The sequence below is a fragment of the Triticum urartu genome, chromosome 6 (assembly GCF_003073215.2).
Source record: "Triticum urartu cultivar G1812 chromosome 6, Tu2.1, whole genome shotgun sequence".
Classification (NCBI taxonomy): Eukaryota; Viridiplantae; Streptophyta; class Magnoliopsida; order Poales; family Poaceae; genus Triticum; species Triticum urartu.
Genome location: NC_053027.1, coordinates 437,476,720 through 437,492,545, shown reverse-complemented (window position 1 = coordinate 437,492,545; position 15,826 = coordinate 437,476,720). Strand labels below are relative to the sequence as shown.

At 54.2% G+C, this 15,826-nt stretch overlaps 1 protein-coding gene across 1 annotated transcript; it reads right to left on the bottom strand.

The window, feature by feature from the left end:
- Positions 1-863: 863 nt before the first annotated feature.
- Positions 864-7,054, bottom strand: LOC125514039 (hippocampus abundant transcript 1 protein-like). Its single transcript, XM_048679285.1, has 13 exons — positions 6,803-7,054; positions 6,609-6,720; positions 6,395-6,507; positions 5,747-6,102; positions 5,196-5,271; positions 2,535-2,621; positions 2,279-2,359; positions 2,154-2,186; positions 1,945-1,998; positions 1,822-1,863; positions 1,647-1,725; positions 1,482-1,552; positions 864-1,390 (listed from the first exon to the last, which is right to left on the bottom strand). Exons 1-13 carry the CDS (start codon positions 6,965-6,967, stop codon positions 1,301-1,303), a joined length of 1,359 nt encoding a protein of 452 aa, XP_048535242.1. The 5' UTR covers positions 6,968-7,054; the 3' UTR covers positions 864-1,300.
- Between the last annotated feature and the right edge of the window lie 8,772 nt (positions 7,055-15,826).

Sequence of the window (15,826 nt, the reverse complement as noted above, 5' to 3'; positions counted from 1 at the left end):
CATACTTGCAAACTATCATAGTACACATGCTCTGATTCACAAGCTAGTATCATATCTACCATAGTATCATTCTTTTTGACATGGAAAACAACATCAACTTCTCAAAGCCTACAAGCAACACCTAGCATGCTACCAATCCATCACCAGTAGCTACCACAACATCACATTCTCACAGATCAATAATCTACAATGCTATCACATGCTTCACAAATCTAAGCTGGAAGGGGTAGGAAGGAGAGATTGATCGAACTTACAACCATAGGTGAAGCTAGATGGAGGCGTTCAACATGTCGGAGAAGAGGAGGAAGACCAATCGTCGCCGCCGTCTACCGGCGGCCAGAGGAGACGCGTCATTTACGGGGGGGGGGGGGGGGGGGGAGGGGGAAGTTTGGGCGGTGAGCCCGGGTGGCTATATAAGGCGGCCGATTCAGTGGGAGGTGACCCAATTTCTCCTACTGCATTTTTAGGCACGTGAACTCACGCCATCTCCTGCTCACATGAGCTCGATGCCGCGTTCCCCTCCCCTGCATTGCCCGAGTCTGGCTTAGAGAAAACGGTCGATTCAGCCGTTCCTAGCAGATCTCGTTGGGGTGCTTTAAGGTTCACGCTATGCAGGCCAAACAATGAACAGACTATCAAATGAGCCAATTTTGCATCGCACGGGCTTAGTTGTACCTAATGCAGGCTACCAAATGCGGCCTTGTCATCTGCAAGTGTTAATGTCGCAAAGAAAGGCGCGTTTGCATGCAGAGGGCGATTCAATCTCCCGGAAGCACGGCACAACCACGCAAGTCCGGCGTGTTTCTCCAGCATTCTCCATGGTTTTTAACAAGCTACACTTCCTCTATCGAGTGCTTCCTGTGTATTCAAACGAGTCCAATTTATCACCAGAAATCGTTGTATTTACATATTGCTACCTTTGTTCCTAAATACGAGCGTTTTGGCAGTTTAAATTAACTGCCAAAACATCTTATATTTAGGAATGGATGTACTAGTACGTACTTTGTAATTCATCCACCATACATTCCGCATTCAGAAACAGAACTGCGCCAACTCTGAATGCTAAGTGCTTACCCACTGACCCCCTTTCTGAAGCAAGCTACATACAGTTAACTATTCCGGTCAGCTATGTACTGGTAAGACAGTAGGAGGTTTACACGAGGCTAAACTCATGACACTGCCAATTCAACGCTTGCAGCGTTCATGTAATAGAGAAAGGTGCTTTTGCATGTCGAGGGTCATTCATTCTCCTGGAAGCATGGAGCAAGCCACTCTTAACCAGGGTGTTGTGTAGTGTATGTCATGCTTGCTCATGCTGCACAAGGCTCACTTTCTCGCTAACTCCACATCTCGCTGCGCGCATCCTAATGCTGATGACAAAGGCAATGAGCTGCACAAAAGCTCATCAAATCTTTAGTAACATGTGGTAAATAAATTTCGAATTGAACAGAATTCAGAAAGGTGTTCCACTGTAGGCCTACCGTACAAAAACCAGCAACCATAATGCTGAAGCCTTTGAAGTTGAATGGCGTTGTTTCTGAAAGGAACCATGCTGATACAAGGAAACAAGATAATTAATTTCAATTCTATACCATTTGGGAAACCAAGACTGAAAAACTTGCATCCGTTAATTTATGTTCCCTTACCTGTCAAGGGAGTAAAGACAAGTGGAGCTAATATGCTGGCAAAAGAACTAATTCCAGATATACAACCTTGAGCAATTCCCTGGAAGGGGACACCAACCAATAGTTTTGATGAGCAAACTCACAAGTGTAAACTGTTGGGTAATAAAAGACAAACATCAGCAACTAGTCAAGTTACCTGCTCATTTGATCCAACACTTTTTGACACATTGGTCCTTATCTACAGAAGTTGAAAAGATCATCAAGTTTCTTTTGAATTTCTCGGAAGTGAAAACGAAAAGCTGAGCAAAACATGGCTTACAGATGGGTGAACAAAAGCACTCAAAATTATAAACGCTGCAGCAAAATATGGTACCTGTGAGATAATTACGGCAACGTTAGAGAACATAAAGTAGAAATACAGTACTGCACTGCGGCAGATCTACGTATGTTATTGTTGCTGCTGTGTCGACACAGCAACTGACAAATGCACCAAAGTATGGAAGCAATTGCAAAGGCCATAGGAAGTACCCAGTACGACCATGCGATGCCATATAGGAAAACCTGCAAATATATGAAAATTATTCAACGATCAAAACCGTGGTATCCTAAAAACTTCAGCAAGTAAGAGAAAAGATTTAACAAAGGGCTTTTACATGAGTGCATCCTCCTAACAGCCCAACAATAAGTAGCATCTCCTCACCAACGATTGGAGCAAATATTGGCATTACTGTTAACTGCAAAGGTGTTACAGGAAGTCAAATAAAAGGTAGAATGCATACAAGAATATGAATAAGTACTCTTTCAGCCTTGATCTTTTTTATAGGAAAAACAGCTACGGAGCGTTGACATGGCCACATGGGTAGAAACTCAAGGCATCAAGCTGGTCTGCAGTTACAATGGTATTGGTACCTGTGAGATCATTCCCGCAGCACCGGCAATCAGCATTAGATTAGCAAACTCGTCTTTGCTGTAACCAAACTGCGCTTTGAGGTAGTACTGCAAATAAATCAAAAATTAAACCGTGTTCTTTTTTTTTGCGGGGAAAGGGTGCTTTCAGGTGGCACTAGTGTAACACAGATAAGAGGAAAAACAGATACTCTATTGCAATTATTTGATCAAGAAGTAAACAATTCTGGTGTCCGTTTAGTGAAAATTATTGCCAAAAAAGTGTACTAATGATTAGACGACTGAATTATAACAGTGCAATAGTGGGCACTGCTAATATTTGTTTTTGTTATGACCAACATATACTACAGCCCAGGCAGTTAGGGGCCTGGCCCAGTTATCTTATCGTTATTAGGGACTTAGCCCAGTTATCGTATTTGAAGATTATATAAACTTATGTAAGGACTCGTTTGAAGTTAAGCAGAAGCAATCATATTTGCTCGGCTTTCTGAAGGGAGCCGGGAGACCTAACCCTAGCCGCCGCCTCCTGCGCCCTCTCTCTGTGGCGCGACGGCGCCCCAGCGCCGGTGACCTCGTCTTCCTCCACGCCAAGCCCCCTTCTACCCCTATAACCTACGAGCTAGACCTGGTAGGATCCCAGCTCCTATCAACCTAGTATCAGGTGTCTCAGGCTCGATCATGTCCGCGCCACCGCCCACCCTCTCCCTCCCGTTGCCGATCGCATCCTCGTCGCCGATGACCACCGCGACCAGCACGCCATCCTTGACCGGGCCGGTCTCGTCCGTCACCTGGATGCCACCCGCGCCCGCCCTGCCGTGCTCACCCCGGAGCAGATAACGGCGGCGCTTCAGGACCTGACTCAGGCGGTCCAGGGCATCCGCACCTTCCTCGCGGGGCACTATGGGCTGCAACCACCCGCCCCCGTCACCACCATCACGGGGCCGTAGCAGCTCCCGTGGCAGCCGCCACCACCAGCGACCTTCGTCGCATCCATCATGCCGCCGCCGCCACCGGCGATCTCGGGGCCAGGCCTTCCGTCGACGGCGCCCGGGGTGCCCATCCACCAGGTCGGTCCCCCCCCCCCCCCCCCCGTCGCCATCTCCGCTACCGGCCTGGCTAGCCGGGTCCATCGAGCCGGTCTATACGATGGCCTCAGGACAGCTGCACGTGATGTCACCGCTGGCGCCGCCCTCGACCATGCAGTTCGGCGGGTCCTTGGGTGCCGCGGGTCCCTATGATGGTGTGGACGGCCCACTTTTCCATGTCGGTACTCTGCACCCCGCACACTCGGCGCCGTCGCCCAAGCTGTTCCGCGCGGATGACACATACCCGCCAATCGTCCACGCCCAGCCACCGCCGAGATTCTCCAAACTGGAGTTCGCGACCTACGACGGCGCCGTCGACCCCCTGAATTGGCTCAACCAATGCGACCAATTTTTTAGGGGGCAGCGCAAGCTCGCGTCCGACCGCACCTGGATCGCCTCCTATCATCTACGAGGCACCGCCCAGACGTGGTATTACGCCCTCGAGCAGGACAAGGGCAGCATGCCACCATGGAAGCGTTTCCGCGATCTGTGCCTCTTGCGCTTCGGTCCGCCTATACGCGGGATCTGGTGGAGCTTGGGCGCCTTCCGTTCCTCACCACAGTGCAAGACTTCGCTGACCGCTTCCAGGCATGCCACGCCCCCGGTGTTTCGGCTCGTTAGCGGGCTGAGCTCTTCGTCGGCGGCCTACCGGATCACATCCGCGTGGACGTGAAGATGCGTGGGCCACAGGACCTCCAGACGACCATGTACTACGCCCGCACGTTCGAGCGCCACACGGTGGCCATCCAGCAGGCGCCACCGCTCCGGGCTGCTGGGCCGCCACCCTGGCCGGAAGTTCCCGCGTAGGGTCGGCCTGCTCAGGCTTCTAGGGCGCCCCTCGCCACGACCGCGGCGCGCCCGTTCCGCTGGCTCACCCCGGCCGAGCAACTCGAGCGTCGCCGCCAAGGGTTGTGCTTCAACTACGACGAGCCCTACGTTCCCGGCCACGCCTGCCCGCGACTCTTCTACCTGGAGGCTACAGACTACATTGAGGAGGACACCACCGCCGCCGGGCTCGGCGACCTGCCCGCCCCAGCTGACGCGGAGGTGTTTGGCGCCCGTTGATCACCTCAAGGAGTTCCGCAAGCGCTTCCCCACCTTCCAGCTTGAGGACGAGCTGTTTGTGCAGGTGAGGAGAGATGTTATGGCCGGCATATACTACAGCCCAGGTAGTTAGGGGCCTGGCCCAGTTATCTTATCGTTATTAGGGGCTTAGCCCAGTTATCGTATTTGGAGATTATATAAACTCATGTAAGGACTCGTTTGAAGTTAAGCAGAAGCAATCATATTTGCTCGGCTTCCTGAAGGGAGCCGGGAGACGTAACCCTAGCTGCCGCCTCCTGCGCCCTCTCTCTCACGCGCGACGGCGCCCCAGCGCCGGCAACCTCGTCTTCCTCCACGCCAAGCCCCCTTCCACCCCTACAACCTACGAGCTAGACCTGGTAGGATCCCAGCTCCTATCAGTTTTTCTCTCCTTTGAAATATTTGTTGAAACACTAGGACTTGTAAATTTTGATCATTGCTAATTCAAATTCCAAATAATGGTCAACTTGGACATGAGACAGTAAGAAATACGTACCAGTAATGCAGTCTGAAGTCCGTGTTCACCGAGACTGTAAAAGAAAGTAATCATTGCCGCCGTTGACAAGGTCAAACTGCAAGGAACAGTAACCGCACATCAGTAAACACTACTCATAATTCTTCAGTGAGAACTGAGAAGTGGCAGCGTGCTATCTTGCAAGTTACTCTGATTGAGGATTTGACGTGGACAAAATTGTACTTCAACTTTGTACCAAGTCTACAATTAATATAGATCGGAGGGAGTAGTAACATCTGAACAACGTGGAAACCAACACCTTCTTCAGGAGAAGGCTCACTCCTGACCTCCAGAAACAATGGGAGGAAATGAGGAACTGTATTAACAATTTGCAACCTAGTCCCGAGGGGGATCGGGTGTATTGGGGGCTCAATGGGAATGGTAGATTCTCTACCAAATCCATGTATAAATGGTTGGAAAACCCTCTTAGTGGCTGTCATTACAGATGGATTTGGAAGGCCAAAATTCCTCTCAAAATCAACTTTCAGAAGGGAGTAAAAAGGGCACAGCCACTTGGGCAGCAGAAACCTCACCTGCCAGTGAGAAGCGCGACCATGTCGGACGGCGACGGCAGCACGCCCTTGTAGGGCGGAAGCCTCGGCGACAGCTCTTCGTCGGAGGAAGCGGAAGACGAAGCCGCAGAGGAGCAGGACGAGCCTTGGAGCAGGGGATCGCAGGCATCGTCATGGAAGGAGACAGCGGCGCCGGAATCCGGGACGAACGCCCTGAGGTAGATGGCTCCCGCTGCACCGACGGCCGCGGCGACCTGGAAGGTGGAGGAGGTGGTGAGGAACCGCGCGGTGAGGGTCCCCGAGAGGAAGCCGGCCGCCGACACGCCTGAGAGGAGCCCGAACGCCGCCGCCCGCCTCTTGGTCCCTACGTGGTCCGCCTGCGCCACAAAATTCGCCTCGTCAGTCAGCGGTCACGAACTAGCGGCTGAGCCCCATGCTTGTGTTGCATGACACGTGGGCCCAGCCAGCTTCTTTCCCGTTTTACTATTTGTTTTTTTCACATGTTTTACTATTTGTTTGTACCAATCACGTTCTTCTGTACGGGTAATTGTCGTGCGTTCTTTTTTGTACGGGAGGTATAAATGCAAATGTATATTTGATTTTTTTTCTTCAAACCCCTCATTTGAATTTCGTGCAGTAATTAGACTGATATATCTGATGTTTTTTTACCACGTAAGCAAGCGAGAGGCAGTGGATGCTGCCCTCGCAGAAGATCCCGGCGAGGATCTTCATCACGTAGTACGCGTAGAAGTACACCTCCGATCGGTTGCACGCCAATATAACTGCCAAAACAAAGCAACGAATGATCATGATCACACACCCGCCACACATTAACCTCGCCAACGAATTATCACGGTGCAGAGCAGACTCGGCGCATACGTACAGAGAGGCAAAATGGCGACGGTCACCGGCAGCGTCATCAGCGCCTTCCGGCCGTACTTGTCCGACAAATTCCCGACGATCGGAGTCACCACCAGAGCCCCCAGCCCCGTGATCTGCACATGCATACGTACGTGCCAATGTCAAAAAACAGAGGCAGAAGAAGGTCCATGCAAATGCAGCGGTGAGATTGCTCACGGCGTTCTGGAAGCCGCTGAGGTAAATGGCGACGGAGCACTCGTCGCGGCCGGGGCAGACGGCCTCCATGGTCACGTCGGTGATCGCCGGGAGCACCATGAAGGAGGAGAAGTGGAAGAGGAATGCCACCACGAACAAGTGCCCCAGCCCCGCCAAGTCCTTCATCTCCTACGCCGCCGCCGCCGTCTCCTACCACCTCAAGACCTGTATATACCCCGGCAGCGGCCTGCGATCATGCCGTTCCGGGGAGCGGGGAGGGAGTGACTTATAAACCCCACTCATGGCGCGCAACGACAAAGCAAATGCAATGCTTCAAGTAAGAGCTACCGGGCCCGATGCGTCGTGCCGTGGCTCTTTCTTGCTTAGGGCGGTAGGCCGCCTGGCCGATCCCATCACTAACGGCGACGCTCCCATTTTCGCCAAGGTGGCGCCCTGCGTGCCCAAACGGACGGGACAGTCCTGCAACCGTGCCTCCGGCTGTTACGGCTTAGTGTACGATCTGCCGAGTGCGCCATGCCACCGGGCCGGCTAGTGGTGCTGCCGCGACGGCGACAGGGCGACAGCGAGAGGAGAGGGAGGAAAAATAACCGTGGTGCTCCGGTGGCTTGCTTGTACGCCTGGGCAGCGTCGTCGGGCGGAGCAGTGCGTGCTTTGGAGTGCACTCCACCCTACTTTCGAGCGGCTGATTGGGATCTTGGGTGTGGCTTGCGGGGTTGGAACTCTCGGAAGGGTCTGAACTGATTGTGCCCTGTTGGTGTTGCGGGTCTCGCATCCTCTGTCAAAAGCTGCTTATCGATGTGCTCTGATCATGGGCCGCACTTGGCTTCTTGTGTGGTTATGCTCGGTTGCACACGTACGGCGGGTCATGTGGTACTAGGATGTTTGCTTCGCCGGTGGGGGATGCCCCCCCCCCCCCCCCCCCCCCACACCCATGGTGTGTTGCTTATTGGAGGCAATGCAATTCTCGATGTATTGATCGGGTGCACGGTGCACGTGTATCTGGGTATAGGGGCAGCCCTCAGCCTCATCTATACAAGGAAACTAGCTGGTAGAAGATTATCCTAACAGATACATGCACAAATATGTTCAACACCCCCCACAATCGATACGTCACCAGTGACGCATAGACTGGACCGGAACTCCTCAAATGTAGGCGTCGGTAACCCCTTCGTGATGACATCGACAAACTGCTGAGCGGTGGGAACATGAAGAACGCGGATGCGCCCAAGGGCCACCTGCTCTCACACGAAGTGGATGTCGAGCTCAATGTGCTTCGTGCGACGATGATGAACAGGGTTGGCGGAGAGGTAGACCGCAGAGACATTGTCACAGTAGACAATAATGGTGGCCTTCTGAACATCGAGAAGCAACTCCTGGAGAAGCTGGCGAAGCCACGAGCATTCGGCAACGGCATTGGCCATAGCATGATACTCAGCCTCGGCACTGGAGCGGGATACCGTGGGTTGTCGTTTAGACGACCACGATATGAGCGAAGGCCCCAAGTAGACGCAGTAGCCTGAAGTCGAGCGTCGTGTGTCCGGGCAGCCAACCCAATCAGCGTCACTGTAGGCCACCATGTCAGTCGAGGACGAGGCCGTCAACGTAAGACCCAAAGCCGTGGTGCCGCGGATGTACCGAAGAATCCGCTTCACCAGGTTCCAGTGGGTGTCGCGAGGGTCGTGCATGTGGAGACACACCTGCTGGACGGCGTACTGTAGGTCCGGCCGAGTGAGTGTCAAGTACTGGAGGGCGCCGACGATGGAGCGGTAGAACGCTGCATCTGGCGCGGGCGAGCCGTCGAGCGCAGAGACCTTGGCCTTCGTGTCGATAGGCGTGGGGACAGGCTTGCAGTTAAGCATGCCTGCCCGCTCGAGAAGGTCCTGGGCATACTACTGCTGATGAAGAAAGAACCCATCGGCGCGTCGTACCACCTCAATGCCGAGGAAGTAATGCAACGGGCCGAGGTCCTTAATGGCGAACTCAGCGCTGAGGCGAGCGGTATGCTGGCGAAGGAGCTCGGGCGAGGAAGCCGTCAGGATGATGTTGTCGACGTAGAGCAGGAGGTAAGCGGTCGCCGGAGCCTGGTGGTAGACAAACAGTGAGGCGTCGGAGCGAGTAGCCCGGAACCCGAGCTGCTGTAGAAAACCGACGATCCGCTGGTACCAAGCGCGAGGGGCTTGCTTCAACCCGTGTAAAGAGCGGGATAGCAAGCACACATGGTCAGGCTGAGGCGCTGAAGGAAATATGCCCTAGAGGCAATAATAAAGTTATTATTTATTTCCTTAAGTCATGATAAATGTTTATTATTCATGCTAGAATTGTATTAACCGGAAACATAATACATGTGTGAATACATAGACAAACTTAGTGTCACTAGTATGCCTCTACTTGACTAGCTCATTAATCAAAGATGGTTATGTTTCCTAACCATGAACAAAGTGTTGTTATTTGATTAACGAGGTCACATCATTAGTTGAATGATCTGATTGACATGACCCATTCCATTAGTTTAGCACCCGATCGTTTAGTATGTTGCTATTGCTTTCTTCATGACTTATACATGTTCCTATGACTATGAGATTATGCAACTCCCGTTTGCCGGAGGAACACTTTGTGTGCTACCAAACGTAACAACGTAACTGGGTGATTATAAAGGAGCTCTACAGGTGTCTCCAATGGTAGATGTTGGGTTGGCGTATTTCGAGAATAGGATTTGTCACTCCGATTGTCGGAGAGGTATCTCTGGGCCCTCTCGGTAATGCACATCACATAAGCCTTGCAAGCATTGCAACTAATGAGTTAGTTACGGGATGATGTATTACGGAACGAGTAAAGAGACTTGCCAGTAACGAGATTGAACTAGGTATTGGATACCGACGATCGAATCTCGGGCAAGTAACATACCGATGACAAAGGGAACAACGTATGTTGTTATGCGGTCTGACCGATAAAGATCTTCGTAGAATATGTAGGAGCCAATATGGGCATCCAGGTCCCGCTATTGGTTATTGGCCGGAGACGTGTCTTGGTCATGTCTACATTGTTCTCGAACCGTAGGGTCCGCACGCTTAACGTTACGATGACAGTTATTATGAGTTTATGCATTTTGATGTACCGAAGATTGTTCGGAGTCCCGGATGTGATCATGGACATGACGAGGAGTCTCGAAATGGTCGAGACATAAATATTGATATATTGGAAGCCTATGTTTGGATATCGGAAGTGTTCCGGGTGAAATCGGGTTTTTACCAGAGTACCGGGAGGTTATCGGAACCCCCCGGGAGCTATATGGGCCTTAGTGGGCTTTAGTGGAAAGGAGAAAGGGGCAGCCCAAGGTGGGCCGCGCGCCTCCCCCCTCCCCTAGTCCTATTAGGACAAGGAGAGGTGGCCGGCCCCCTCCCTCTCTTTCCCCCCCTCGAGGAATCCTATTCCAACTAGGATTGGGGGGGAATCCTACTCCCAGAGGGAGTAGGACTCCCTTGGCGCGCCCTCCTTGGCCGGCCGCCTCCTCCCCCTTGGCTCCTTTATATACGGAGGCAGGGGGCACCCTAGAACACACAAGTTGATTCTTGAGATCGTTCCTTAGCCGTGTGCGGTGCCCCTGCCACCATATTCCACCTCGATCATATTGTAGCGGTGCTTAGGCGAAGCCCTGCGACGGTAGAACATCAAGATCGTCACCACGCCGTCGTGCTGACGGAACTCCTCCCCGACGCTTTGCTGGATCGGAGCTCGGGGATCGTCATCGAGCTGTACGTGTGCTAAGAACTCGGAGGTGCCGGAGTAACGGTGCTTGGATCGGTCGGATCGGGAAGACGTACGACTACTTCCTCTACGTTGCGTCAATGCTTCCGCAGTCGGTCTGCGTGGGTACGTAGACAACACTCTCCCCTCTCGTTGCTGTGCATCATCATGATCTTGCGTGTGCGTAGGAAATTTTTTAAAATTACTACGTTCCCCAACAGGCGCGTCGACGAAGCCGGTTGACTGCTGACAGAAAACCTGCTCCGAGAGATGGCCATGCAAGAACGCATTCGACACATCCATCTGATGCACCGGCCAGGCGCGAGAGACCGCGAGCTGAAGGACTGCGCGAATCGTGCCCGGTTTGACAACCGGGGCGAACGTGTCGGTGAAGTCGACTCCAGCGCGTTGTCGAAACCCGCGGACCACCCACCGAGCCTTATAGCGCTCGAGAGACACGTCAGGGCGAGTCTTATGTCGGAATACCCACTTGCCAGAGATAACGTTGGCATTGGGTGGCCGCGGGACAAGCTGCCAGGTGCGGTTACGCACCAACACGTCGAACTCCTCCTGCATCGCCGCGAGCCAATGTGGATCGCGAAGTGCGGCTCGAGCGGATGACAGGAGAGGTGACGGAGCAGCCGCCGTGGCAGCGAGGAGGTACTCATCCGCAGAATAGCGCTTGCTGGGCCAGTGAATGCCAGCGCGAGCACGAGTGACCATGCGGGTGTTCGGGGCGGCCGGCGGGACCGGCTGGATCGACGAGGCCGGCGGGGTCGGCGATGAGGCAGGCGAAGAAGCCGTCGAGGAGCCGGGGTCAGGAGCGGGAGACCCGCTCACTGCCCGGGCTGCGGACTCAACGGGAGTCGGGGGCGCCATGGCCTCCGGCGAGGATGCAGCCGGGCCGGCAGAAGCCGTCGAGGAGCCCGGGTCAGGCGCATGGGATGCACTCGCTGACCGGGCTACGGACTCAATGGGAGTCGGAGGTGACATGGCCACCGGGGAGCGGGCCGGCGAGCCAGCGGGGTCCGGGTCCGGCGCCGTGGACCCAAAGCGGGGCCCAGGCGCGGTGGGGGTGCCGAAGCCAGGGGAGGGCCACGCGCTGCAGGGGGGCCGAAGCCGGGAGGGGGCCTGAGCGCGAGTGAGCGGCCTCCGCTAGGGGCACCGGGAGGCGTGGATGACGATGGCGAGTCGGCCGGCGACGGTACCTGGTGAAAAGGAAAAGACCTCTCGTCAAAGTAAATGTGCCGAGAAGTGAAAACTCGGTGAGAAACCAGATCATAGCAACGATAGCCTTTGGTGTTTGGTGGGTATCCGAGAAAGATGCATGCCACGGAGCGAGGTGCGAGTTTATGAGGAGTAGTGGAGGCGATGCTAGGATAACAGAGACACCCAAAAACACGAAGATCATCATATGAGGGTGGGCTACCGAAGATGAGATGATGTGGTGCAAAGTTCCCATGAGCACGAGTCGGACGAACATTGATGAGGAGAGAGGCGGTGGAGAGAGCGTCCGGCCAAAACCGGGGAGGGAGATTGGCATGGAAAAGAAGAGTGCGGACACAATCATTGAGGGTGCGAAGGATCCGTTGGGCGCGACCATTTTGTTGCGAGGTATACGGACAGGTGAGACAAAAATCATGCCGTGTGTGGCAAGGAGGGTGCGAACTCCGACGTTGTCGAACTCCTTCCCGTTGTCGGTCTACAAGGCATGGATGGGACGCCCAAACTGTGTAGCGACATAGGAGTAAAAGGTAGTAAGAACGGAGAGTGCATCAGATTTTCTCCGCAACGGGAAGGTCCACACATAGTGCGAAAAATCATCAAGTAGGACAAGATAGTATAAAAACCCGTATTACTGGCAACAGGAGATGTCCACAAATCACTATGAAGAAACTCAAATGGATACGAGGCCACCGATGAGGATGCACTAAACGGAAGACGGACATGCTTGCCGAGACGACAAGCATGACAAGTGTGATCATTGGTTTTATTACACGTGAAAGAAAAAGTCCTAAGAATATGACGAAGGGTGGCCGGGTTTGGATGTCCCAGCCGAGCATGCCAAATGTCCACTATGGCGGAGAGAGCGACCGGTGCGGATGTGGAAGTGGCGGTGGAGGTCACCGGGTAGAGGCCGTCCGGGCTGTCACATCGGTGGAGCACCATCCGGGTACGAGCGTCCTTGACAGAAAAACCCACTTCGTCAAATTCAACAGTTATAGGATTTTCACGTGTAAGAGAACGAACGGAAACAAGATTAGTGACTAACTCAGGTGAAACTAAGACATTAGACATGTGAATAGGGGTAGACTTAGACGGAAAGGAACCATGACCGACATGAGTAATGGGAAGGGAAGACCCGTCCCCAACAGTGATACGACATGCGGTAGAAACTGGAAATACGGAGTTGAGGTTCCCAGGGTTGGAAGTCATATGGGTGGTAGCCCCGGAATCCATATACCAGTCGCCGCCTCCGGTGTACGTGTTGGGTGTAGGGGTGGAGTGAAGCGCCGCAAGGAGAGCCGGATCCAAGGGGCCAGCGGGAGTGCGGCAGCCGTGGCTGGAGGGGCGGCGGGGTAGCCACCAGGAGCAGCGTAGCCAGGCATGGCCACGGTGTAGCCACCCGGGGCGGCGTACGGAGGGGACGCGACGGGGTAGCCACTCGGGGTGGCGACGAGCGCCTGATGCGCGCCGGGGCGGGGGCCGAGAATCCCAGCCGGGACGGGGCCCCGTAGCACAGGCATCGTGTACGCATGGACCACCCCCATCCAAGGGTAGGTCGCGGCGGCCCAGGGGGCCGGGGGCAGCTGCTGCCGCGGCGGCTGGCGCCCCCCTCCCACCCCCGCGTCGTGCGGCTGGCGCCCCCCTCCCACCCCCGCGTCGTGCGGCTGCTGCTTCTTGCCGCGGCGCCCCCCGCGGCGACGATCAAGGGCAGGGGGCGGGGGCTGGTAGACGGGCGCCGGTGGCGCCTGGAAGTATGACGCCGGCGGCGGCGGCGGAGGCCGCTGCGGCTGCGGCACCGTGGGAGGGGCGGCGCGGGAGGTGGCCGTCGCAAGAGCCGTGTGCGTGGCCCGAGACTTCACCATCTTCATCCTCCTCTCTTCCAACCGAAGGTAGGCCACGACCCGAGGAAAGGTCGGGTCCGGGAGGAACGTGAGGTTGGAGGCCGCGTTGCCGAACTCCTCGTTCAGATCAGCGGTGAGCGTGCTGAGGAGGAGGTCGTCGGAGACTCGCTCCCCGAGGTCGCGAAGGTCGTCAGCAAGTTTCTTAAGGCGCATGCAATAATCGTCGATGGACAAGTCAAGCTGCTGGCAGCCAAAAAATTCCTGCTGAAGAAACACGCGGCGCCGGAGGACGTTGTCGAGGAAGAGCCCGTTCAGCTTTACCCACACCGTTTGCGCGTCATCGGTGTCGCAAACAATGGTGTGGAAGATGTCCTTGGAGATGGTTTGGTACAGCCAGCGCGTGATGGTGGCGTCGATGGTCAGCCAGTCGTCGTCCGCGAACATGAGGCCGGAGTCGACGGAGCCATCAACGTGATCGATGAGGTGGTACTCGCGGAAGACGAGAGAGAAGTAGGTTTTCCAGGCATAGTAGGTGGAGGAGGCGTAGTCAAGAACGACGGGCATGCGGACGAAGATGTCGAGATCGCGAACGACCTCCACCGGGGGAGGGGCCGGACCGTCGAAGGGATTGGAGGGGAGGAAGGCGGCGGAGTGGGGAGACGCCATGGGTGTAGCGGCGACCGAGGGGAGGAGGAGCGGCGCGGCTGGCAGGGAGATGCGATCGGGTGGGAGCGGGTGGGAGGGAGGCGGCTCGGGGCGATCCGGTGGGGGGAAGGGAGGCGGCATAGGAGGAGAGAGGGATAAGGAGGGGTGATGCGCGCGCGGCGGCGGGTTGAGGGTGCGGCGGCGGCAACGCAGGAGATGGCGGCAGCGGCAGCTAGGAGCTGCGGCGGCGGCGGCGGCTAGGAGCGGAAGCTAGAGTTGGATCGGAAAAAAACTGATATCATATTAGAGGCAATGCAACTCTTAATGTATTGATCGAGTACACGGTGCATGTATATATAGGTACAGGGCCAGCCCTCAGCCTCATCTATACAAGAAAATTAGAGACGGGACCGGTAGGAGATTATTTTAACAGATACATGCACAAATATGCTCAACATTGCTGAATGCTGATATGATTTGATGTCGCGTCGAGAGTAGCCGATGAGGCATTGGTTCTTTTCCTCGGTCGTCGAGCTTACATTGATTAACCTGCAAGATTACAACCGTGATTCATGTACGGGACCAGGTGAGGTCCAGATAGACAGAGGTCACTGGTTTTGCAGTCATATATGAGTTGCTTTGTTTGCACCTCTTTCTTACATGAAAATTTCAAATTCAGAAATCAGAACAACCCCTCGTAGGCTGGACTACGATATGCTTGAAGACATGAGCGTTCAAATCATACTGCCTTGATCTTGTCACGGCAAACAAAGGTTTCGGCGGTGAGTATTTTGGTTCAAATCATACTGCCTTGATCTTGTAGCAACCAAAGATCCTCCATCACCCATAATGACAACTCTCATGGCAATATTCTTAACGAAATCGTGCAGCGGCTTGGTTTCAGTGATTAAGAATCTCTACTATTTTTGAACCGGGCATAAACCCTTTCCATTACTTTGACATAATGAAAATACATCAGTTCAAAAAAGGAGACGAAAAAGGGAAGAGCGAGTTCAAGCATCATCGGTAAAACCTACTGCCAGTACTCGCCATCGAGATACCCACTGTAGAACGAAAACCCGACGACACCAACAAAATAGTCACAACTGCATCGGCCAAATTCAAGAGAGGCACGCTCACGCAAGAGCACCAGAATGAACACCCACGCAGAGGGAATGTAACTCGAGAGCGAGCAGCAGCAGGCGGGTAAAGACTGTTAAAGCGCCCCTTCGTCTTAAACAGCAGCGCAAATGCGCATCATCCTCGACGTGTTATCCTTCAGCATCTTGACCCCCGTCCTCAGGTTAGCCGCATCACCTTGCTTCATTAGACCTGCCCAGTGTGACAAAAAAACACAAACAGAGAAACAACCCCAAAAGGAGTTTTGAAAGGTTTAAATTCAAACGTTCCCCAATTGCGACATGTCCAGATCACCCAACATAAAACACTTAAGCCAACAGTGTAAATAACTTCACCACTAGGAAAAAAAAGCAACGCACCAAGCATACGATTGCCAAATATTATCTAGGCACAAGTTAGTACCAAACATGTTATACTGTTCTCCAAA